Source organism: Nannobrachium achirus (assembly GCF_963921795.1).
Source record: "Nannobrachium achirus genome assembly, chromosome: 13".
NCBI lineage: Eukaryota > Metazoa > Chordata > Actinopteri > Myctophiformes > Myctophidae > Nannobrachium > Nannobrachium achirus.
Window position 1 is genome coordinate 32,310,564 of NC_137833.1, and position 27,500 is coordinate 32,338,063.

Consider the following 27,500-nt stretch of genomic DNA (forward strand, 5'->3'; position numbering starts at 1 on the left):
CATTATTGCCGAATGGACATATCCAGCCGGACATTCGCAGAGATCCCCTTTAAAAAAAGTTGTAGAGGTGACTTCTGCAAGTCCTATTATTCAGCATACTGATGAGCTGGCTGGGGAGAGCCGCACTGGGAGTCACCAATTTCTCCCCTTGTTGTGTGAGGTCTGTTGCTTGAAGAATTGGGGCCAGAATTTCCACAAGCTTTGGGCTGACACCATTCTCTGGCTGATAAGCACAGGCCTTTATGTCCTTGGGCGTCCTGGAGAGTATTTATGCTACGGGGATCCGGGTCAGTGATTGCCTGCGCAAGGCGGAGCGTAGTGTTGCCTCGTGTTGACAGTGGTGTAAAAAAGTACTACATTTTATCAATCAGTATCAATACTGCAATGTAGAAGTGCTCTGTTACAAGTGTTGGCATCAAAATGTACTTAAAAGAGTAGTTCACCCCCAAAATGACTCATGCCATGGAGACTTGAGTTCAATAATATTATTTTGTATTTGTCGCATTCCAAGACAAAAATCTGATTATTGTAAATTTAGCCCCATTAATTCCAGATGGGGACCCGAATGCATGGCCCTGGATGGGGACACGAATGCATGGCCCTGGATGGGGACACGAATGCATGGCCCTGGATGGGGACACGAATGCATGGCCCTGAACGGGGAAACCATCAGGGTACTTTCTTATTATTTAATTTTTGTCCTAGGAATGCGACAAAAAACAAAAAATATTATTGGACTCAAGTCTCCATGGCATGAGTAATCAATAGAAAAAAAGTCATTTTGGGGGTGAACTACTCCTTTAAAGTACCAAAAGCAAAAGTACAAAATGTTTGAAAATAGCAGATTTACAAGCTCACAACGCGTGTTGTGAGCTTGTAGATCGGCTATTTTCAAATAGCTAAGGTATGAAATAGGCCTAAAGTAGTTCATGTATGTTTTATAATATCAGAATTTATATCTGCAAAAAGTAACTAGTAATTCAAGTTTTTCAAATAAATGTCGTGGAGTAAAACTATTGGGAATTGGAAATACTTATGTAAGGTACAAATAGTACTTGAGTTCATTACTTGAGTAAATGTACTTGGTTACTTTACACCACTGCATGCGCTGCCTCAGATGCTGGCAGGCTTTGTGAGGCCGTTGCATTCCAGTCAGCCCCGAGGTGTCCCCTGTGGTCGCCGCTCCTGGCTGGATTCATTCCTCTCTCAATAGCAATTGTTATATTTTATGCCGAGACGCCCCATTGTTAATCCTATCTGTCTACACTCACAGCACTGGGCTTCAAAAAGCATATAATGAGCAAATAATTGAATGCATATCAATAGTAATCACGGCTCTGTGTGTGTGTGCGTGTGTGCGTGCGTGCGTGCGTGCGTGCGTGCGTGCGTGCGTGCGTGCGTGCGTGCGTGCGTGCGTGCGTGCGTGCGTGCGCGTGTGTGCGTGTGTGTTCCAAGGTGTATACGATAGGTCTTTCTTGTTGCTCTGTTGTCACAGCTGCTAAGGATGTGATGCAGCATCATTTCTCTGTTTATCCACACATTTGCATTTGTGCTTGTGTGTGCGACTGTCCACTGAGTTGTATGAGTAATGTATGTGTGTATGCATGCAGTTTGACCACTGTCATTGTCAGGTGGGAGGTTTTGCTCTTTTCCTACTACATAATTGTTTATTTTAGATCTAGAAATACTTGAGATGAAGTATATATGTATTTGATGACCCTTTAGCGTGGTAGCCACAGAAACGGAGCATCCCTATTGGGGGCGTGTCATAATAGCCAACATTCAGCAAAAATAACAGGTCCACAAGATCACAACGTATCACGATGGGCTTTGAGCTTGTAGATCGGCTATTTCCGGCAAAGAGATTTGGTGTAGAGCAGGGGTCTTCAACAGGGGGTCCGGGACCCCTAGGGGGTCCTCAGAGTTACTACAGATTGGCCCCAAATCTTTGTGTGATATGATCATTTTTTTACATTAACCATGGGAACCCTAGCATCCCTATTCTGAGTGGAATATTAGCCTAAAATAGCAGATCTACAAGCTTGTAGATCGGCTATTTTTGGCAAAGAGGTTTGTAGAGGGTTCAAGTACACATCCAACATGATGATAGTGCTGTCAAACAAGTCTAAGCTGTCTAAGAAATCTATGAACACTTTTAATCTGCAACACAAATGTATACAATATGTAGTGCCTGCTTCATCTCTTTCTCTCAACTAAGGGGTCCTTGGACAGAAATATTGAAGAGGGAAAGAAAGGAGATCGAGGGCCAAGGATAGGGGACCTGGGACCCCATGGTCAACCAAGTACATAGTGTTTAAGTGGTTAAACGTGTCTGTGTTAAGCCAGTCCAAGTCATCAGGCTCTGAGCAGGCGTAGCCGTTAGCCTGTCTCCCTGCGCTGATTAAAACATTCATCAGGCCTAAGCAGGCAACAGCGTGTGGCATTGATTAAGCCATCTAACACGCACGTTCTACAACATGGGATGCTGATGCTGTTCATCCAGCGTGGTCTTATTGGGGCAGTAATGTAGCATGAGATATGTTCTTATCAATGGACTTGGCATTCGGGGTACATCAGCAACTCGTGCAGAGCACACGTGGTTCTCTCAATGTTTTTCTTTTTTGTACACGCAACTTCTCAGCCTCTTCCTACTTTATGCCCTTTTCCCCTCTCTCCAATTTATCTTATCTTTATCGCTTTCTCTACTTTCCTTTCCTATTTCTTAACTTCCTCTTATCTGTTCTTTTCTGAATCGGAATAGCGATTCAGACGTCCTGATACACCCTGTGTGATTGTGTGCCCCCACCAAAGCATTTCATCCCTCTCTCTCTTTCTCCCTTTGTTTCTCTTCTCCCTTTGTTTCTCTCTCTCTCATTCTCTGTACCGCAGCTAAAACCTGCACAGATACGCAGCCGTGCGCGTCAGACACGCTGACAACTCCGACAGTGTTCTGCGGTGGAAGTGTTAACAAGAAGCCGAGGTGTTAAGTGTTAGACACTCTGCACGGCACGTTGTTAAACTCGTAATTTCCAGCGGAGAACACGAGGAATCAGTAAACAGCACATTACGCCGCTGTTCCCTGGCCCGACAGCTACGGTAATTTGAGCTCCCAGGTGCTACCTTGGTACGCGCGATGCAGAACCAGGAGGCGTAATGCAGCATGTGATTGGCTTCATTGCTGCGGCATTATCATTTTCTCCCGCTTTCGTCTGGCTGGCCCGGCTGGCCCGGGTGGATGGATGGATAGTTTGGTGATTGACTGTCTGTCTGGCTCACCTCTCCCGCTGGCTGCAGAGATGAAGCCAAACGTGCTCTGAAGCAAATAGATGTCCGTTCGACATTACCTTGGCTCTTAGATTTTTAGACCTCTTCATTGATTTATTTTTAATCCAAAACAACTCATACTGACGACAGTTTCACTTCGGTACCTACACTGATATTCTAAGTCAGGGGGCTTCAACGTTTTCAGGCCAGACCCCTTAGCTGAGAGAGATGAAGTAGGAATCCCCACTACATATTGTATACAATTGTGTTGCAGAAGAAAGATTTTCATAGATTTCTTAGACAGCTTAGACTTGTTTGACAGCACTGTCATCATGTTGGAGTAATGTGTATTTTCAGACATTTAACCACTTGAACCATCAAATACTTTAGTCTGCTCTTCATTGACAAAAATAGCCGATCTACAAGCTTACAACGCCTCGCAACACGAGGCGTTGTAAGATATAGATCTGCTATTAATGTTCCACTCAGAATAGGGATGCTAGGGTTCAAGTGGTTAATGTGAAAAACATGATCCTATCACACAAAGATTTGGCGGCCCCTCTGTCGTAACTCTGAGGACCCCCTAGGGGTCCCGGACCCCCTGTTGAAGACCCCTGTTCTAAGTAAGTTGAACGCCACCACACCTGGTCAGTGGTTTGGTCTGTCTCCACTCATCTCACATGCTTCCAGCACTCTCCAACACTTTCTATCTTTGTCTCTTGTGTGCTGTGTCTCTCCCTCTTATCTCTTAAGCGCTCTCTATGTCTCTCACCCTCTCTGAATTCTCTCTCGGTTTGTCGTCCCGACAGTGTGTGTGTGTACTTGTGTGTGTTGTGTGCCTTGCAGTCATCCGGTAGGACCTGTGTAGTGTGCAGTCGTTTGTTTACAGCCCAGCAGAGTTAATTAGGCATTTTACGGCTGATTTACTGGCTGGCGGGCAGACGAAAAGAAGACGGGCATGCACTACCTTGTCCTTGTAGGCCGCTTCAAGGACTTGTCACAGGGGGCGTTGAGCACAAGCACGCACGTACGCACGCACGCACGCATGCACGCACGCACGCACGCACACACACACGCACGCACACACACACCCGCACACACCCGCGCACGCACGCACGCATGCACGCACACACCCGCACACACCCGCGCACGCACGCGCAGGCTGTCTAGTATGATTAGCTGAAAAGCACATTGTCTATGCATCACAACATGAACAGAAATACATAGGCATGTATACATTAAAAAATGCACTAGCAAGCATTTAGAGACACACAGGCTCCTACAAATTCACGCCCACAATTGAGACAGCGGCCCCACTTCGGGTAAGAGAGAACAGTGTACTGCAAGCCAGCCCATAGACGTCATTGAAATTCATCTGTGGTTAGCCTACTTTTAAAATAATCCTATGAACTGAAGACAATATTGATTTAAATACAAAAAATCCAAAAATGTATGGACTGTCTTTGTCAACATATCTTCTTGATATCTATAAATGACTTGTGTCACATTTAATTGCCACTTGAATGGGTCACCCATAATGTTAACAGAGCAGGGGGGAGACGGCAGACAGAGAACCTGTCGCTTTTCAGTGACATCACTATCTTTACTGCTATGCATTTACGAGCGCCGACTTTGAAGATTCCGACATTTTCAACAACAGAGTGAATTGTCCAGGTTAGTATTAATCAAAAAATAACTTGCAAGACTCCGTTTGAAGAAACAAGATGCGATAATTTCCCAAAATAAATAGCCTAATTGTAATTATACATGAGAAACAAGTGGATATTGAAAACCTCAAGGGATGCGTCCATGACGTGTGTACTATGCAGCCACTTAAACTTAAAATTTCACAAGTGCAAACACACTTGTGCCTTCCACACAAGTACACAGTCACTTTCTCCTGTTCTCAAACACAGACACGCACTCACAGAGCTACAGGTGTAAGTATGGACACAGAGGTGCACATGCATACAAATACAGAGACACACACGCACAGGCACACATACACACTCTCTCTGTTACGCACGCACGCACACACACACACACTCACTCAATCCCACACAATACACTAAAACCCGACACTGTCTGCTGCACATCACGCCCCCTTTTTATGTCCAAATATAATCGCTCTGTCTAGACTGATTTATCAACCACACATATCCACCAAACACAGGCACTCATACACACACACATGCGCGCACACCGGCATGCAGGCAAGCACACCTGACCCAGCTCACCTTGACCAGAGGGCCTTGTCTCTCTGAGAGAGTTGAGAGAGTATACCGGTACATGTTAACAATGACTCAAACAGACACTCTGCTGCACACAAATGCACACAGACATACTACAGTATATAGTTAGGGGCACACAGCAATGTACACAGCATACACACTCACACCTACCTTAAGCACTGTACCTTTGGTGGTGATATAAAATGACAGGGTTGAGCAGCATATATGTTTGCTGTTAAGAAGTAGTGACTGCCATTCAATGAGCTCTCTAGCTGTAGGCGGTATACAGTGTTTGCGTGCGTGCGTGCATGCGTGCATGCGTGTGTGTGTGTGTGTGTGTGTGTGTGTGTGTGTGTGTGTGTGTGTGTGTGTGTGTGTGTGTGTGTGTGTGTGTGTGTGTGTGTGTGTGTGTGTGTGTGTGTGTGTGTGTGTGTGTGTAAATGGTGCATTTATATAGCACCTTTATCCAAGGCGCTTTACAGAGATTGTGCATTACATTCACCCATTCACACACACATTCACACACCGATGGCGGAGGAAACCATGCAAGGCACCAACCTGCACATCGGGAGCAACTAGTGATTCAGTGTCTTGCTCAAGGACACTTCGACAGCAACTCGGGGGGAGCCCACTATCGAACTGGGAACCTTCCGGCCACTCTGCCCCTGAGCCACTGCCGCCCCTGTAGGCATATCTATATATGTCTCACTGTGTCCTTTTTATGCCCATACATGGAGATTTCTGTATCTACTGTCTAAGTCCCTTTTATGCCCATATGGAGTCCTGTCTCAGGCACTGCCAAATATGGAGTCTAGTCCAGTTTATGACATCATAGTGTTGCCAGTATACTCCATATGGGGATTTGCGAATTTATCGACATATTTTGAGAACTGCTGATCCGACCGACTTCGCACTTTGCGCAACACGCCCTTGGTTGTGTCTTGAGATATGTCAACCACAGTAGAACTACTTTGCATGTATTGTACGATTATTTAAATATTGACTTTTACAGTATGTAGGCTACTGGATGTTGAAAGGACAAAATGTCCTATTTTCGGTGCTTGATACCACACTAAACTAGGCATAATTAAGTCAATACTGGAGATGTGGCATAACGGCATGGATTTCTACACAGAGATTATTACTTCAACATCATTGTGGGCTCGCCTGAAAGGCGAGAACACTATGTTATCTTCATTATTTATCTACCAAGTTCCGCCGCAGACAGTACAAAGGCAGGGCCCTTAGCCTTGGCGGAAAAACATCTGGGAGTGGTGTTAGCTGGAGTATTGGTTGAGCTTCACATGACAGTTAGCACGCTGCAGAATATTGTCACATTGGCAAACATAAGAACTGAAGGAAAAACTAAAATGTATTTGATTAAGAGTTTTTATTTTATTATTTTTTAAAATGATTTTTTTTACGAGTGAGCCCACACTGTTTTGTAGGAACAATACTTCTAGTTTCAAAATAAGATGCTGCATTCAAGTTCAGGAGAATTTGGACGAGGCAATTCTCTTGAATGCGGCCAGGTTCAGGTATGACATGGAAAGAGGGCATTTGCGTTCTTTTCACCATATAATAGTACCATAGGGCACTTTTTACAGACGGATAAAGGGGCAGGGGCTCAAGCCCCCTTTGATGTCTATGTGTGTGTGCACGTGCCTGGCCAAAGGTGCAGCACTCACTCATGCTTACCCAGGCTGACAGTGGCGTTCCAACTAGCACCTAGCACCTGACAGCCACTTAAAGTCAGTGTACAACCTGCTCCCAGCAATCTCACCAGGGGTGTCACAAGGGGTAGGAAAGTGGGACTGAGTTACTAGGGCCCAAGGTGTTGGAGGGGCCTTAATTATTGTATACCTTAGCTATTGAAAAATAGCAGATATACAAGCTCACAGCGCGGCACCGAGTGCAATTTCTGAATGTATGTATTTTTTAAGCGAACGTTTGTAACTCAAATTTTGCTTCTGGGGGGTCCCTGGAACTAAATATTTTGAGATGGGGGTCCGTGGCCAAATACATACCATTTTGGGGGACCTGCACATGAAAAGATTTGAGCTCCACTGACATCGAAACATAGGTTTTTAAAAAAAAAACTTAGAAGGATTTGAAATATTCAAAGATTGTCATGATTTTTCAAAAATAGGAGATCTACAAGCTCGCAGCGCGGCACTCGGTGCCGCGCTGTGAGCTTGTATATCTGCTATTTTTCAATAGTTAAAGCACAGGGGCCCCACAGTGAATCCTTGTACCCAGGGCCCAGAATTTGGTGCGACACCCTGAATCTCACAAATACACGCACGCAGACACACACACTGCTTCACAGAAGGTTGTGATCACAGCGTGCCTACTGACACTGACAAGTGCTTTAGACAGACATTACTTTGTTTCTGTCACACTGTTTTTTTTTTGTCCATGTGACTTTGTTCCTTTTTTATTTCTCTTTCTTTCATCCTTTCTGTCTTTCTCTCACTCTCCATCTGACTGTAGCAATAACAGATGTAGAGATTGCATCGATCAACCAAATCTTTTTCTGTGTCTACTAGGTTTGACAATCTACAGAGCACTCTAGCTTTTATCTGGGTTGCTTGTTGTGTGTATATGAGTGTGTTTGTGCGTGTATGTGTGTGTGCATGCAAGCTTCCACCAGGCAGATTTTTCTCAGATTTACTCAAACAAGCTCGGTACTGATGATTAGAGCTTGGCACATAATCGTCCCCTGAAATGAGTTTGTTTTGCGTGAAACAGGTGGCCGCCCCGCAGCTAAATGTGGAAACAAAAAGCCCATTAACATGACTGTGGTGGAGCGTAAACAAGGCAGCGATGCGACCTGCGCTTCTGACGCTGCCTTTTGTTCCGTTCGTTGTGTGTTTGAGCCTGTTTCAGTGTGTGTGTGTGTGTGTGTTTGCGATTGTACGTGTGTGTGTGTGTGTGTGTGTGTGTGTGTGTGCGTGTGTGCGTGTGCGCGTGTGTGTGAGTGTGTGTTCACGTGGATGTGTGTGTGTGTTTTGTCTGTATATGCCAGAAGTGCATATCATGGGTGCATTTGGGTGTTTAGTGTGTATGATTTGGTAGTCTGACAAATTAATATGTGCGTGCGTGCGTGCCTGCCTGCGTGCGTGCGCGCGCGCGTGTGTCTGTGTATAATGTGTGTGAGCTGCGGTTGTTGGTCCGTCTCTGTCCATCTGCCATTTTGTCATTAATGAAGACGTTCTGTCCTCCTCTCCTCTCTTCCCTTCTTTCCCTCTGTCATGTCTCACTCTGTCTTACACCTCTCCTTGTCCCTCTGTCTACCCCCTCCATGTCATCTCTCTCTCCACCTCCATCATCTTCATCCTCTCACACTCTCTCTTTTCTCCACCCCCCTCAATTTACTCTCTCTATCGTTCTCCATCATTTCCTCCCTGCTAACCGCCGTTTTCCTTCTTGTATTTCTCTCCATCATTTTATTCTATTCTATTCTATCCTTCCTCTCTCTCTCTCTCTCTCTCTCTCTCTCTCTCTCTCTCTCTCTCTCTCTCTGTAGCAGTTGATGAGAGAGAGAGAGCAGATGGCCAGTCGTCCGTTCGCCTCGGTCGCCGTGGCGTTGGAGGTGGGCGGAGTTCCAGAGGACAGCGGAGATCAGGTCAGCAAAAGAAACACACAGATGACACACATACCGTACACATAAACACATATGCACCTGCACATGCATAACAACACACACTGACAACATGTTCTAATTGCATACACATGCACAATAATATATGCAAACATACGCACACACGTGCGCAACACACATGGATGGAATCATCACACAGATAGTTATCATACTGAACACACAGCGGGGAAACACACAAGTACAAGGGAAAAGCATGGCAGAACACACACATACACAAGCACACACACACGCACACGCACACACTCCAGTCAAGCAGGACAGAACAGATTACAGTGCTCTTTTGCAACTGAGACACTGGTTCGACTACTGAGGCATCCCACTGCTTTGAGTGACACACAAGCACACACACATACACTGCGATGCGACGCATTGTGAGCTTGTAGATCTGCTATTTTCAAGATTTTCATACATTTGAAATGGGACATTCTGCCTAATAAGTACTTTTACTTTTGATACTTCAAGTACATTTTGACACCAAGGGCCCTATTTTCGTCCATGCTAAACTCCTTTTTTTCTTTTTACTATTTTGAAAAACATGTTTCAAATAGCTGATCTATAAGCTCACAAAGTGTCGATATAGATAATCTATTTGATGTATTTAAAAATGTTTTTAAGAAGTTTAGGAGTTTATGGTTTAGCATGGATGAAAATAGGGCCCCAATACTTTTGTACTTTTACTCAAGTAAATTCTGATTCCGAACTTTTACTTGTAACAGGGTATTTCTATATTGCAGTATTGATACTTTTATTTAAGTAACACATTCGAGGTCTTTTTGCACCACTGATGTACACGACGTTGGCCCAGGCCCACCTTCTGCTTGGACTGCTGTCTTGCCCCGTGCTGTGTGTTGATGCTGTGTGTCTGTGTGAGTGTCTGGAGGCTGCGAGACTGTAAGAACACACAGTAATATCCACAGGCTATTACCCGTGTGCTACTTCAGCCATCACACAGTGAGGGAGAATCTCACTGACAGCCATATTAACCACATGAACCCTGTTCTGGGGGCGAATGTTCGTCAAAACTGCACAAAAGATGTACAAGCTCACACTACGTTATGTTCTCAACGAGTTGTGAGCTTGTAGATCAGACATATTTTCTACTATTGCACAATAAAGTAGAATAGGGTTTAAGTGTTAACATTTAGGCTACTTTGTTGTTTAGAACTACATTGTTTACTGTAGATATGTGATGCTATGTGAATACAAAATATGCTAGGTATTTCTTCTTTATTTACTTAACCACTTACCCTGTGGTTGGTCCACTAGGGTTCATAAGTTGGCACTTACTCTGAACTTACACTTTGATACTCATTCTGGATGAGAGCATACATTGTAAATTGTAATAAGTGCATGAGAGAGATATTTTAATCCCTTATTAGAAAATAATTGAGCTACAGTACTAGTAAATAATCCATTAGCTGTGGTCCGTTCCTCCGTGTTTATCCATCCTCAGTAAATGAAGGTATAAGAGCAAGTGAACGATAACCATTTGCCTCCACTTGTCTCTTCTGGGCAGCATTCAACACATTAATAATCCTGTTGGGAACAGTGCATTATGGGAAATGAACTCTGACCCCTAGCTGTCCCTGTCCAACCCTCTAAAACCACAGTGGACTGACCGTGACAGATGTGGGCAGAGATTTTCGTCGCTCCAGAGGTCGCAGGGTTAGGAAAAAGTCACGAGAACAATGGCCCTCATTTATCAAGCAAGATACAAGCACTTCGTCAGTTAGATGTGACTGAAACTTTTTTATGGGCAATATTTCATGTTTTAAAAAGTGTTGAGCCTCAAAAATTCCTTAACCTTTCTAAAACCCTAACCCTAACCCTTTCTAAAATGAGAAATAATTATATTTGCCGCATTTTCAGGAACTATAGCTTGAGCAGTATATGTAGAATACATTCGTGCCCTTTCTCTTTTGTTAATATTTTAAAGAAAATACACAGTGAAGTCCTCAGTGTTCATTTATCAATCTGTAACTCTGAGAGTACAAATACAACCACATGGGTGGTTACATTTCTACAAGTTAAATGAGCATTTTACTGTGCAAATCCCAGAGCCAATCACCTGTACATGAGCATGAGCCAACAGTGGAGTGCTGTCACTGACTCCCTCCAGATTATACATGTACTTTATCTGGTCTCCCCAGCTCGAGTCTCATCTCTGCATGTGGCAATTAGCTCAAGGTTATGGACAATGGTTAGGAAACATTATCTACACATTACGCTTAATTACTTTTACCCCAGGACGCTTGTGACCGAGCCGGTGACGCGCCGCTCGGCACAGTTCAGTTGGTTTCACCTGAGCGGCGGATGCCGAAACCTATACCTCCCCTTATCTCCCCCGCTGGAAGCCCGGGTTCCATTTCGCCTCCTCAAGGTGAGAGACAATGGGGCAGAACGCTATCTTCACTTTGGAGGTTAATTACACCACATCTGGTGCAGAGCGAGAGCGACACGTGCGTTGCTTAGCATAATGGCATCATAAATAGAGAAACGTTAGAGAACGTTTTTCACGCCGCCGCCGGTTTTCCCTGTGCCACGTTGTGTAGCCTATTGGTTATGGTACAGTAAGGAAAACAAATCACCAAAATGAATCATCCGCCCATATCATGCCTTACAGCAGTGGTTCTCAACCTGGGGGGGTCCCCAGATGATTAGCTTAATGTGAAACATTGTTTTCTCACTCAACAGTAAACAAACCAACATAAAGTTTATGTGTATAGAGGCTATCTGCACATTTCTAAAGTGACAATTTAAGGACTTTTTAATACCTCTAAAATGACACGTTAAACATTGGCCAAATTCTCAAAGATTAGAGGCAGAAATTGTGAAAATAGCAGGTCTACATGCTCACAACGCCTCGCGTTGTGAGCATGTAGATCTGCTATTTTCACAATAGAACCGTGTTATACAAAATGTAATGCCTCAACTCTTAGTGCTCGTAGGGTGGGGGGTCCCTAGTTAAAATATGATTATTTGGGGGGTCGCGTCCTGAAAAGCTGAGAACCACTGCCTTACAGTGAACCTGGAACACAGCAACACCTGTCTTTTACCATGCTGACATGGAGACTTGGTGTAGATTGTAACTAGGAATCCTGCACCATATACTGTAGATCTGTGTCTGTCCAGACTTATAGTAGTCTATTTATGTTGTGAAGACTTTAAAGGCATTAAATGAACATGTTTTTGTGAGGCCTTTGTGACCTTGTCCACTTGTCCATTGACATTAAGAACAACACATTCTAATCATTTCAATTACAATTAAGACATTGCTGTGTGGAGAGAGAGTTTGAGTGGTGCTTGTGTGAAATTGACTTACATGAAGTTTAAGAGCATGGACTGTAGTGATTGGACAAACATTACCATCCACAGACGGGCAGACACGCACACACACACACAAGCGCGTGCACGTACCTACACACGTACTCAAACTCGAACGTACCTACTGTACACACGCACTCATACACATACATACACGGCCACACACAAACACCATAATAATGCTTGAGCCCATGTCTTGTGACCACATGTTATTCAATGGGTAAACATATGCTTGTAAAGTGGAGCTGAGGTTATTTCCTAAGGCATCCCCTGTTGAGTTTGGTCGGAAGCTGCAGTCCACATTGTCTATGTGTCCAAACCACAAACTCTTTTAACTGGTTCCTCTGGGACGAGGGGATTGGAGCTATCCCACGCTAGCTCTTCTGCACGTGTGCATCTGTGTATATTTGACTGTGTGCAAGTTTTATTTGGAGTGTGTGTGTGTGTATGAGTTTACACATGCATTTGCATACATTTCTTGCGAATAGGGGAATTCTCGCCCCCTGGAACGCATCAGAAATGAACTCCAACTGCTCTTCCTTCAAAGACGCTGCCTTCGGCTTCAAACAGGCTTCGCGTGCAATTGACACCGGGAGAACACCAGGCCAAAGCGTGGGCAGGACTTTTATCATCGTTTAACTAAAGACAGTGAGAGAGAGATCAAAAGGGGAGGACAAAAGACAGCGTTATGTTTTTTTGTAAACGAGGTATCTAAGTCTATATGTTGTCATCAGTCATGTGTTTCTGTGAGCCTATAGCAATTGAAAGAGAATGAGCTTTTATGGATGCATCAGCACAAATGTAAATGCTCTCTTAATTACTGACAGGGGTCGAGTTTTCCAACCAGCGCCACACAGTCAAATCCTCAGGGTTCTCGGAAAAGGTGCTTCAAAATGATTTTCACATTTTCTCAGCTCAAAATACACTTTAGGAAATGTACATGTAATGAAATGTACAGTAGGCCTATGCTTTAACTTATATATTTAGTTAATACTTTGCCTAAATTAATAATGATGAATTTGTCCACATTTCTCCACTAAATCTTTATTTGAATGATTAAGTTATGAAATAATATTGCAACAATACTAAACAGATAAGCTATGATTTTGCTGTAAATAAAATAATTTAAAAAAAGTGTAATAGCAGTACCAGGCAGGCCTATACAGTTAAATCGTAAATGCTATAAGTTGTATGGCTTTCAGAGTGTTTTTATGAGCGATATAAACATAGGCAGCCAATCACAATCCACCAGAAGGACATCTGGAATGCAATGTCACTGTCAGAAGGTTTTATTATTAACTCATGGGATGCCTAAGATGTCCACAGGCGTCATTCAGCACCACAGAGACAGAGACCTGTCTCTTCCTCTCTCTCTTCCTCTCTCTCTCTCTGGGCTGTATTTTGATTGTCTTAAGTACCAGCTCTTATGCCTTAACTTACCTTCTCTGATCACCAAACTTTTCGTCTGAGAGTTCTGACTTTCCGACGAGCAGCTTTCCAAACTCTAAATCTGGGTAATGCTTTTCAGAAGATGCGAGTGACATCATTTTACTGTTCAACCGGACCTTTCTGACGAAAAGTTCGGTGGTCGGAGACAGTATGGACAGACCTTTAAGTTAACTGTTAAGGCGCTGGTACTCAAGACAATCAAAATAGAGCCCTCTATGTTCTGCTCTCTCCCTCCGAGTGGGCTCTGTTGCTGTTTGCTGCTGTTCACAGAACATACCATTCATCAGTGTGGATGCTAACATCATTATTGCGACCGAAGGTCGCATATACTCTGAAAAACCGTGTCGCTTGAGTGTCCTTTCTTCCTTCCTTCCGTAACCTCTGTGATGTCAGTGTGATGTCAGCGAGTTGTGACATCACTTCCTGTACGGGGCGGCTACACGAAATGTGGATAACACTATATATGGAGATAGTCCAGTCCATTATGTCATATGGGACTACCGTCATAGACAGTAGCCAAAAGAGAAGGATACACAAGACTAAGAAAGACAAAAAAAGGAGGAGGATAAAGATACCAAAAGGAGAGAGAAGAAAGGGTGGATGAGGTACAATGTGTCTCAGAAAAGAAAAGGAGGTGGCAACGGGGGCGGCTAGATAAAGTTATTAGGCCTGGATCCGACTTTAAGTCGACGCACAGGATTCCAGAAGTGTAGCGCTTATTCGCTCTTGTATCAAACTGGTACTCGAAACGTTCTTAGAATTTAATATATATTTTCTAAAGTAAATATGGGGGCGGCTGTGAAAAAAAGAGAAGAATAAAAAAGAAAAAAAGAAGGAGGAGGATAAAGATACCAAAAGGAGAGAGAAGAAAGGGTGGATGAGGTACAATGTGCGGTATCCTCCTTGTCAAGCTCGACGTTGGTCATTTGGACCTATACATGGAGAAATGGAGCGAACCTGTTTGGCCTAAACATGGAGATGTGGTACAGAATGACTCATATATGGGCATAAAAAGTATGTCATGTGACATCACTTCCTGTACAGACAGTCAGACAGACAGCCATTGACTCCGGCCTAACAATGGCTACTGTCTATGACGGTAGTCCCATATGACATGATGGACTGGACTATCTCCATATATAGTGTTCTCCACATCTCCATGTTTAGGCCCTATCGCTCACACCCTAGGTGGGGTTGGCGATAGGGCCTTTCTGTGTGGAGTTTGCATGTTCTCCCCGTGTCTCCTAGGGTTGATACCCTCACAAAAACATGAAAAAAACTCCCCCCAGAATGATAACAACGAGAATCGTCAGAGAAACGCTGTGGTTGGCAGATAGTCAAGAATTGGCGCGACCTCGCCCTTTAGGGCGAGGTCGCATGTCACCCTGAGGTCGCATTCCACCCTCAGGTGTCTTACTAGTGTTAACGACTCTGGTTATAGTGGAAAGCATTTTATAATGCTTTCCCGCTGTAAAACAAATACCATTTCGGTAGAGGCATTAAATATATTATGAAAGAGTGGAAATTATTTTGTTTTGTCTTTTGACAATAGCGCTGCCTTTTTTGGTTGTCGCTTTCACACCGACATGGTGGAAGTGGACACGGGTTTCTCCCCTTGGATTCAAGCTCTTTGAGGTATAAGCTTTATAGGGTCACGTGACTCGGAAGTGAATCTCATAGGACGAGGTGGCCGAGTGGTTAAGGCGATGGATTGCTAATTCATTGTGCTCTGCACGCGTGGGTTCGAATCCCATCCTCGTCGGATAACATTTGTTATTTTACGTCGTATTTTTGCCAGACCCATGAAATGGGTAGGCCTACATAAGCAAATGTCTGTCCGGGTTTTCTATATAAAGGGTATATATGATGATGACATGATGATGACATGCCTACAAAAGACATGATGTCATAAATGATGATGACAGACAGGGGGTCTGGCACAACCAGGTTGACCTGGTCTAGTTTAAGTTTAGATCGTCATAATGGTTGACTTCATTGATTTGACGGTTAATCAACATTTTAAATGTATAATTATTATACAAACAAAATACTTCCAGACAAAAGAAAACATGGGGAACTCTCTTCTTCTAAGTGTTGACATTTTACATGGATTTATGCTCCTCAAATCTTTGGATTGTGCTGGAATTCTGGAATTCCTTTTCAAGTTATTTTAATGAATAGAATGAAAGATGAAATTCTGGGAAATTCCAAGTGTGGTTGCCTATTTAAAGGCTGGATAGCCAAAATGTCATGTGAAGCTCGACCAATCCTCAAGCTTACACCAATCCTGCATTGATCTCAATGGACTTTTTGCATTTTCCTAGTCTGGATTGTTTATCTCAGAAGAAAATGAAAAAGCTACACTAGAACTATTATAGGCTATGTGTTGCTCCTGTTGGGCAACCACACTAAATAGTGAAATCTGTCATTCAATATTATGAGTTTAAAAAAAGGATACCAATGTAAATAAGCCATGTGCTTTCCTGACTGAGCATATCCTTTTAGTTGACCTTGTAGTTATCATACCATCGGCACCGTTGGAGGTGCGTCAGGCCTAAGGCCCAGCAGGTATAACATCATCCTGTAAGAAATAATCATGCTTGGATATATATATATATATATATATATATAGGCTATATAATGTTTACGAAATAACGTCACAGAACCGATTAGGAGAACAAAGTGTCTGGTCACCTTTTTGGTCAACTACAAAAAACCCAGCTACAAAACATGTTTACATCTGAACACAGTGTTACACTACTAGTATTTTATGTTTTAAACCAGGGGCCTTTGTCATCATCAATTGGCATACACTTTAGTGCTGCTCCTCCTAAAATGTGCTCTAGAAATGTTTGTTTCTGATATTATGGTAAATGTAATTGTTCATATTGTAACAATCCCAAGAACCGGAGGCAGAGACGTGTCCCACAGTTTAGTGTCACGTTTATTAAAGGCTTCGTTCAGCATGAATAATAACATATAACCTCGCAGAGTGTGGCACAGACTGTATCCCATATCACAACAACACCCTGGAATGACGCTACTTCCCCCCAAGTTCCGGGAAAAGCCACAACAACAACACGTGACATCCGGCCACTCTTAAAGGGGCCGCTACAATATCTATACCAGTAAGACACCTAAGGGTGACAAGCGGTCGTGCCATGTCTTTGACATCTTGCCAGTGATGTATATGAAACAGTTACCCATATATGGAGACCCCTGGTACTCATATATGTTAGTGTGGTATGTGGCCGATGTGGCCTCCATTTATGGGCATTCCCATATGAAGTCCTGTTAGATATGGGCTTAATATTGATGACATCAAGGATCTCCATTTATGGGCATGAAAGGGATTATGTTAGTGTGGTTCCCCTGACATCACAGTGATGTCAGAGCATGATGTCAGAGGGTCAAACTGAGCGTACAAGGACAGAGACAAGATGGGCCGTTAAACTGCGATCTTCGACCTTAGATAATGGTTATGCAACATTGTGTTTGATCATCAGTCCAGGACAAAAGTTCAGTCCGACTCTGTTCTTTTCAAGCGGCAACAAATTAGGCATTTGGATATGGAAATATTTGTTTTTTGGAGCGGTGAAAGCGCTCCCAATAGACAGGTATGTCCGTGGGTGGCTATGTCTCTGGGTGGCTATGTCTGTAGCCTGGCAATACCTTGAGTGGCCACACAAGTTAAAGGAGGGGCGCTGTTGTGCAGGCACACATACACACACACACACACACACACACACACACACACACACACACACACATGCAGCAACACTCACCCCCCCCCCCCCCCCCCCCACGCACACACACGCACGCACGCACGCACGCACACACACACACACACACACACACGCGCACGCAGCAACACTCACCCCCCCCCCCCCCCCCCACACACACACACACACAACATCATGACACCCCCCCCCCCCCACCCACACTCACGCAGCAACACTCACCCCCCCCCCACACACACACAACAGCATGACACACACACACACACACCCCCCCACCCACACTCACTACACAAACGCACACACACACACACACACACGCGCGCACGCACCAACACTAACCCCCCCCCCCCCCCCCCCCCCACACACACACACACACAACAGCATGACACATTAAAAAGCTAGCAACATCACTGCATTATAGATCTAGGACAGAGTTCATAGATTTAGAACACATAGAATCAAAAACATAGACCTGGAACTGCTCAAATTCACCGCTCCACTTCGAACCAAGGTTTGATTTTTTTGCAACATTTGAGTTTGAAAACCACGCTATACCCCCAACCGACTCTGCCCCCCAGCTATCACGTTATACGCTGTGTGGATCTACATCAATGGGTAATGGTAATGGTAATCCGCTCTTACAAGTAACACACAGCTGAAACAGACTCCAGCTGTAGCAAACTTAAGGGACCTAAGAGAAATAATACATTTCAGCTGCTCTTATTTTCATGTTTGTAAGTAGTCAGATGTGGTATGTGTTAAACACACTTGTTCACTTGTTTTATTTACCCAGCTATCGCAAAGTATCGCAGTGCCTTTACACTGACAATTATTTATCAGAACCTGCACTTTTTGTGACTTTGTTTTTGAAAATGTGGACCAGAATATGAGCCAGAAGCCCTGCTGTGCTGTGGTCCACATGTTCTCTGATGCTATTGAATCTATTGGGTTTTTGTTTTCTCTTTATTTTGGAACTTTCCCTGTGGACAGAAAAGACCATCTCATCTCCTCCTTTGAAGAACAGGATAACAGGAACAGGATGAGAAAAACAGCACCCATTTCCCAAGGAGAGGAAGTGTATGAACCCTTGTCTGAAGGCCATTGCTTTTCACTAAATTTGAAGGCAAAGCCTTCAAACATAACTTTGCAATTATTCTATTATACTCTTTGCGTGGGGATGCATGCTGTCATATTTTCATTTTCATCGAGTGGTTAAAAGGAACCACTTAAGCGTTTGATTGCGCGTAGTGTTTCTCTTGTGGAAAGCAGGCTGAAATAGTCACCATATCGCTGTTGTCGGGTGGAAACCATGTATGTCCAAAACAGCTAGTTTTGTATTTATCATTTTAATGATGATGATTTAAATGATTTAAAATAGTGAACATAGCTGATCTACAAGCACACAACAACTCGCAGTGTGCTTGTACAGTAGATCAGCTATTTTCACTAGTTTTGTGCGACAGTCTTGTTTGATGAAGCGGGGCTTTACTTTACAAATAAAACGTACAAATGTGAAACTTGGAGATACGAGGTTTCTGCCCGACAGTGACGATAATGTGAATCGGAGCTTTGAGAGACCCCATGTTGATCGGGAGGAACACAAACAAAATATCATAATTATGTATGGCACCAGAAAAGTAATGGGAAGATATCTCACTGCCCAAAAAGGAAGCAGTGGACGATTCTTTCCCCCCAGAAAACCCTTTTCCTTTTGATGCATTTCCAATTACAATTTCACACAGTAGAACCAAGCTATTCTTTGACAAAGGCACCTTGAGAGTAAATATTGAGGAAAGGGTGGGTGTTAGTAATTCGTTCTTCCTTTAAAGTTGTCCCAAAACACAGCTGTTGCACCAGACTGAATGCATCCAGTAATATCAAGTGGCTACCAACTAATCTTAAGTCTTTTTTGTTTGTTTATTGTTTTGCTTTTTTTTATGCTCGTCATACAGTAGGTGCACTGGCGTATACCTCTGTGAAGTGCACTGTTCAGAACAAATGTGCAGAATAAATGAATACACTTACCAACCCACTAGTTGCATGTTGGTAAAACAACAAGACCATGTAAGCTTGAACATTCTATGTTTCTTCAACCCTATAGACCAGGGGTCTTCAAAAGGGGGTCCTCAGAGTTACTACAGGGGTCCACCAGATCCTTGTGTGATAGGATAATTATTTTCAATTAAAAACTTGGACCCTCGCGTCCCTAATCTAAGGAGAACTTTAGCCAAAAATAGCAGATCTACAAGCTTGTACTGTAGATCAGCTATTTTCAGCAAATATATATGTTTGGTGTAGAGGTAAAAGAGAGCAGACCAAGTACAGAGTGAAATGTCAAGATTACTAAGTATCAACGATTTAAGTGGCTAAATGTCTGAAACAAAAATCCAAGACGTTTTAGATGTTTATATGTAGAGAGAGAACATGGGGCTGAAGGAACATGAGGCTAGCCGCCTTCCAGCGTCTGAGTAAACTATAGCTGTGAAGGATCATGTAGAGTTCAACTTGGGTGAACACCAACACTGCTTTGATTATGTTGACCTTGAATAGGGTATCAGCATTGGGGGAGGAAGGCATCATTTCAGCTGTGACACAAATACGTAACCTTATGTTGTACAATTCCACTCTGCCAGAATATCGTCGTTGTTGGGTGGAGACCTCGTATCTCCAAGTCTCAGATGTGTACGTTCTTTCGCAAAGTAGGCTGTCGCACAAAAGTAGTGAAAACAGCAGATCTACAAGCACACAGCACCTCGCGGTTGTGCTTGTAGATCCCCGACAACGATGATATACTTTAAATTGAAGAAATGTGTCTGGTTTGCATGAGGCAGGATTAGTGGGCTTGTCTTGGATGAATATTTTTAGCTCTGTTAAATACCCCCCCACCCCCAACCCCACACACACGTCGTCTGTGATGGTGTTTCTAGACCAACCTCTCCTTTACTCGCTCTGTCTCTTTTCCTCTCTGTCTCTTTTTCTCTCTCACTAACTCTTTCTCTCTCTTGCTTACTTTCTTTCTCTCTGTCGCTGTCTGTCTGTCTCTATCTCTCCCTCTCCCTCTCACCTGCTTGGGGTTCCATGGCGCTACAAAACACGGAGCGAGTCATCAGCGCAAATGGAACGTGTTCCACAGGCTCCATAAACCCGCCGCCGCTGTGTGGCGTCGTAAAGCCGTCAAGGCTGTGGGCCCCGCTTAGCATCCGCGCACGTACGCTCTGCCCGGGGAGGAGGCAGCGACGCTGCGCCCACCGGCTGATAAACGACGTGCTCCCAGCTTTCATAATGCTATTTAAAGCAAAGGAATGAATCAATTTCATATCTAATGTTTAAATGTGGCGTATTTATTCCCCAATTGGCGGGATTTAATAGGCCGGAGGAGGGCGGGTTGGGGGGGGCAGTGAGGGGGGGCGGAAGGAGCGAGAGAAAGAGCGAGAGTGGGGGGGTGTAATGACAGGGAAACAGATAAAGAATATTTATTGCACCTGGAAGTAATGGGCTGTGTGTTTGCTGGTTGTAGCCACTGGAAGATACACAAATACAGTCAGAGGACAGATTAGTGGATTGTGCGCACGCACGCATGCACGTACGCACGCACGCACACACACACTCTTGCAGGCATCAGACGTCACAAAATGCTCCAATCTTATCAGCCGGGTGAAGGTGAGGAGAAAGGGTACGCGTGCGCGCGCACGCACGCACGCACGCACGCACGCACACGCGCACGCGCACACACACACACACACACACACACACACACACACACACACACACTGCAAACACACATGCAATGCCACAAATGTAGAGCCTGCACACACATCAGTCATTTGCAATTATTGCAGACAATGACCTCTGCTTTAGGTTGGTTTGCTTCAGTCACCTGTGTCTCTGTGAGGCAGGCACATATACGGACACACACATACATACACACACACACATGCACACACACACTCTCACACACACACACACACACACACACACACACACACACACACACACACACACACACACACACACACACACACACACACACACACACACACACAAATGCACGCTCGCCCACAACACCCACAACATTAATGTTCTGTGTACAGTGTACAGTGTACACACACACACACACACACACACACACACACACTTGCGCGCGCACACAACATGTTATTAACTCAATAACTCACACCTCTGTCAACACTAAGCAGGCAAAAACAAACCCATATCTCTTCATGTTCTGTTTGCGCTTTAACACAAAGTATTTTTCATCATGAGGACAGGAGGACCTGATCACACTTTATTATGCTGCTCACATGTGAACCACCTGTAGCGTTCAGCTGAGCAAACTTACTGACGCACACACACACACACACACACACACACGCACACACATGCACACACACACACACACACACACACACACACACACACACACACACACACACACACACACACACACACACACACACACACACACACACACACACACACACACACACACTCTTTGTCGCTCACACTCCCTTTATCTGTCTTTCTCTTTCTTTTCATCTCTCTCTCTCTCTCTTTCTCTCAATCTCAGTCAATCTCTCTCAGCTTGCAGAGCAAACAGAGAGAGGTTCAGGTAAGGTTCAGGCATTAAGGATCGTTAGTCATATTTTACTTTGGTCAAGAGTTTGGCAAAGGTAGAGAGTGCATGAATATGAAATGCAAACACATACTGTATACAAACTACAGCACTCCAACTGTGATCGTTTGTTGTGCTGTTTGACATTTTGATGGCATAGGATAGTGGCACAAAGGTGATAAACTACCCATTATATCAGGGGTCTTCAACAGGTGGTCCTCAGAGTTACTCGAGGGGGTCTTTCAAATCGTTGTGCGATAGAAACCTTTTTTCTCCTTTTTTTATATTAACCACTTTAACCACCAGTAAGACTCCCTAATCGGGAGATATCTCCTGTCACACTGCTGACATCAGTATGACATCACACCGTACACAAATGACCCTTATATAAGACCGGCATTATCTACCGACAGATTAGTAACAAGATGTCAAAATCATTGAAGGTTTACCCTACTAACCAACTGTTTACCATAGCAACCATGTTTTTTACCTTAGCAACCAACTGTTTACCCTAGCAACCAACTTTTTACCACAGCAACCATGTTTTTTTTACCCTAGCAACCAACTGTTTACCCTAGCAACCAATTGTTTACCATAGCAACCATGTTTTCTTACCCTAGCAACCAACTGTTTACCCTAGCAACCAACTGTTTACCATAGCAACCATGTTTTTTACAGGACCTGGGATTGATGACATCAGAAATCTCCATATATGGGCATGAAAGGGATTTTGTTTCTGGAAATATGTCTGTGGGGTGCCACATTTGGAATAAAACACTTACATCACACATCTGGATATCCATACAGCCCATCTAGTTTGCCTGTGTCCATTTATGCCCATATATCTGATGACATTGGGACAATGATCTCCATATATGGGCATAAAACTTATGTTAATTAGTAAAGCCTGGGGATCTCCATATATGGGCATGAGGGGTACCCTAAAAGGGCATCATCTGGGAATAGCAAATATAGTTATCCTAGAAAGTGAAAATCTTACATCAAAGGCCATAACTACCTACCTACCACCATACTGCATTCCTCATTAAACTACCTACCAGTAAGATGCCTAAGGGAGAAAAGCAAAGGGCGAGGTTGCACCATTTCTTGGTCTTCTGGCCAGTGATGTATATCGGACCATTTAACCATATATGGAGACATCTGGTACCCAAAGATATTCACAGATATGGGCTTAATATTGATGACATAAGGGATCTCCATATATGGGCGTAAAAGGGATTTGGTTCCCCTGGCATCACAGGGATCTCCATATATGGGCATAAAATGGATTTGGTTACCCTGGCAACACGGGGATCTCCATATCTCCATATATGGGCATAAAAGGGATTTGGTTCCCCTGGCATCACAGGGATCTCCATATATGGGCATAAAAGGGATTTGGTTCCCCTGACATTACAGTGATGTCAGTGGCTGGTTCTACAGAGGGGATCTCCATTTATGGGCATAAAAGGGAATGTATGTATGATGATGTCAGATATCATAGACGTCATAGGACTTTCACATAACGAATAACTGAGTAAGCATGTAAACCCGTAAAATCTATATTTGGGCATGGCTGATTTATGACCTCATCATGATGACACGAGCAAACACAGCTGAATTGTATAAATGATCAGTGCAGAAACCAACAGAAGTATTTGACCAAGACTCTTCGATTTAAACATCAACAAAGGTGTGACGTTTGTTGATGGTCACAAGTGACGTGTGACGGACGGACGGACGGACGGACGGACGGCCGGTGGAGGTTTTCATAGTAAACTGCTCCCTGACGGTCGCAATAACGTCCATATTCTGAGATCTTTAGCCAAAAATATTAAAAACAAAGTTTTAAACTTTGTAGATGTGGAATTACTGAAGATTGAGCAACTGTATAGCATATTTATCACCTAAAATGTATCAATATTTTATAGACAAGCTGGCAAACATGAGCGCCGAGGTGCGTTTCTTCCCTTGGTGCTCGGCTGATGCTTTGTCACCTAGAGCTTAGCTGTTGGACCACAACTCGCTTAATTGCAATAAATTAATAGGCCTGCCTTTAAGAAAACCATGATTAATGATGCGAATATGATTATATTGGGTAATAATGGGTTTAATATACAGTTTTTGTTAGGCAGAAGAGGAGGAGGGACACTGGTGGTAGGTTGGAATGTATCTCTGGAGCCGATAGTGGGCCAAAGCAAGACCACCAGCTCTGACAAGCAGCTCTGCATTTGTGTTAACGGTGTGATTGGGCAGCTGATAAAAAGTGGTCCGTGTCAAAAACACATTTCTGGTCAAATGAAACAATGTTTTACAAAGTGCTCTGTCAGTGCCTTCTAAAAACAGCCGCTATGCTGTCTCATTTTGGTCATTTCTTATAGGGTCTTCTTTTTTTGTGAACACTTTACGGTATTTATGTACTGTTTGTTGTTGTGGCCCATTGAAATAAGCTTGTGGTCCAGAGCTCAAAAAAGGTTGAGAGACACTGTGTTATATTGTAGGTACCGGTATCTTGCACCTGTGTGGCTACAAATATTTCACTTAGTCCCCAAGCTGATTCATACATTTTCCAACTCTGTCTACATCAGTGTCATACAGCAGGACCTCCATCAGTGAAATGTGGCTTTTTATGTTTGTCTTTATGTACAGTAGACGGGTAGAACTCTGGGGGGAGGCGTTCACGGCCCACCTCAAATGATGATACTGTTTGACATGAAGCTGGATTCTGCCCATGGTGCACTCTAGGAATGTGTGTGTCTAGTCAAAGCTGTATTTGAAGTCCCCACATTGTGCCTGCAGTGTGACCTAGCTGTCTATGGAGAATACAGCCGTGTGTACTCAGACAAGCTGAGAAGATGATAGTACTGCCAGTCCCAGTAGCACTGGAGGGCTGGATACAGCCACATGTAGCATGGAAACACCACAGACGCACTCATGCTTAAAACCTGAGGCTGATCCTACAAAATGCCTTCTAAATCAGTAGTTCTTTCAAGATTTTTGGAGCGCTGGAACAGCGTTCCCGATGATAGCTTTGTGTGTCTCATGCCCTGTCCCCCTATCCCACTGTCCGGTCCAGCTTAAATAGCTGCAATGACAATGGGTGATCAGAAGAGGGCACTATTATTTGCGCAGCCTAGCCACACCAGTACTGTACGGTAAACTACTGACAGACAGGAACAGATTGAGAAGGACACTGTTGTGCAGATTAGACACACGCACACACACACACAGGCTGCTCAGATTCACCGCTTTACTTCGAACCGAGGTTTGATTCTTCTAAAATGTTCAAAAATAGCAGATAAGCGCTGCTATTTTTTTAATTGCCCATGGACAAATCTAAAATCACAGACCCTTAATAGTTTAGAGACTTTAGCACTCACACAAACACACACACACACACACACACACACACACACACACACACACACACACACACACACACACACACACACACACACCTTGTGTGTCCCCTTCTTAATCGTCTTCTCTTTGTTACATTTTGTCTATCTTTTACGCTGATATAAAGGTCTGATTGATGATGCATAGCCTTGAATCCTGCTCTCTCAGGGTGAAGAGGTGTGTATGGAACTGCCTACATTACATTACATATAGCGTCAAGGCCACTTGGCCTTTGGCCTTTAGTACTGTCACATTTTTGAGGGCACAAGGCCAAGTGCCAGGGCAGGAAGGCCATCAATTAAAACAATGATTTTAAGTCCACAGTCATAATTAATTTAGCTTAAATGTTATGTCTGCACTATCATTGATTAATTGATTGAATACTTTATAGAAGTTCGCATAGGAAGAGTACAGGACACTACCAAGATACAAGGATTTAAACCAAAGCATTCATGAATTAGTGTTAATTTTATCTGCCATTACTCTTCTCCCACATTGCTGACTGTAAAAAACAGCATGCTCTCTGCTATTTCTATCTAACGCTGAAACAAACATACCAAGACAAAAGCGGCAAGCGCACACCTGTCAACAATAATGGCAATGGGGAGCTACGATGGAACTCGTAGAAACCAGTGTAACCTTTGTCTGACAGATACAATGTGAGCCTTGACAGGTGTTAACACATGGAGAGCCAAACTCGTTCAGTGACGAGTTAAGGCCACTAGGTGTCACCAAGCCAAAAGGAGTTATCTCGTCGAGAGACGAGACAACTAAGGGTTAACTGTACGCGCTGCTGCCTGCCCTCTGAATGACCCGAGTCCATTACGTCACCCCGTAGCAGAGAGAGAGAGAGGGAGAAAATAGCGGAGGCTGGTTACATTGATTTCCATTCTACTCTGAAACATAAAAAGGGCTTTATCTATGAATGAGGTGAAAAGAACGCCAGGGAAGCAGAGATCTGATTGTTTTCACGGCGACACTTTACCGCGATGGTCTGCCGCGGTTTGGATTTTAGTTTCGCAAGCTTTTGTAAACAAAGAGATTATCTTCCTCAATCGTCAGTGGACACCCACGTGCACACGCACGAAGCTTCCGAGGCTCTTCAAAATAAAGCGTGAGTGAACGGCGGCAGCAGCAACAGCTAGAAATGTTATAAACCTGAGCAGCCCATGTGTTAAAGTATGTACAAAAAGCAAAAGACACGCACGCACGCACGCACACACACAAACATACACACACATGCGCGCGCACACACGCACACGCACACACACACACAATAAAGGCTTATATACAGTATATTATGAACAGGCAGATGTTCATGAAACTTAGAATGAGTCAGTAGGCTACCCCGAAGAGATGATAAACCTTTGGGTCATAAAGGTCAAGGTTGTAAACAATGCTTTGACCTTTGCAGCAACATGGCAGCCCATCGCTCCAGAGCAGAAAGCGTTGGCTCTGCTGTTTCTCCATCCCTCTCCATATTTCACACAGAACAAACACATGGACATATTTGACCTAGGCTGAACCCCCATAAAGAATTTATTTTCTGCTCTCTCTGTGTTGTGTTGGCCTGATACACATTATCCACAGCTGAACCACACATCAAAGTTCACCATGGCTTTGCTTTTCACGCATGTCCATAGACAGAATATTATTGAATATATGGCCATGCCATATTGGTCTGGACGATATATTGGCTTTTTTTTTTACTTTGTTTTATTTAATATTTATCTACCGTTACAATACCTGTTGTGTTCAGATTTTAAAGTATAATTAGACCCAGTTAAAAAACACAACGCATCTGGTTTTGTCGAGCA

The 27,500-nt window shown here is 43.8% G+C and overlaps 1 protein-coding gene across 1 annotated transcript in view; it reads left to right on the plus strand.

Moving 5' to 3' along the window:
• The window catches only part of LOC308297268 (attractin-like protein 1), a gene marked incomplete at both ends in the record, with an annotated part of 368,613 nt that overhangs the window by 296,469 nt on the left and 44,644 nt on the right, over window positions 1-27,500 (plus strand). The window contains 1 exon segment of the mRNA XM_080740683.1: window positions 9,025-9,123. Coding sequence (XP_080596809.1) covers window positions 9,025-9,123 — 99 coding nt within the window.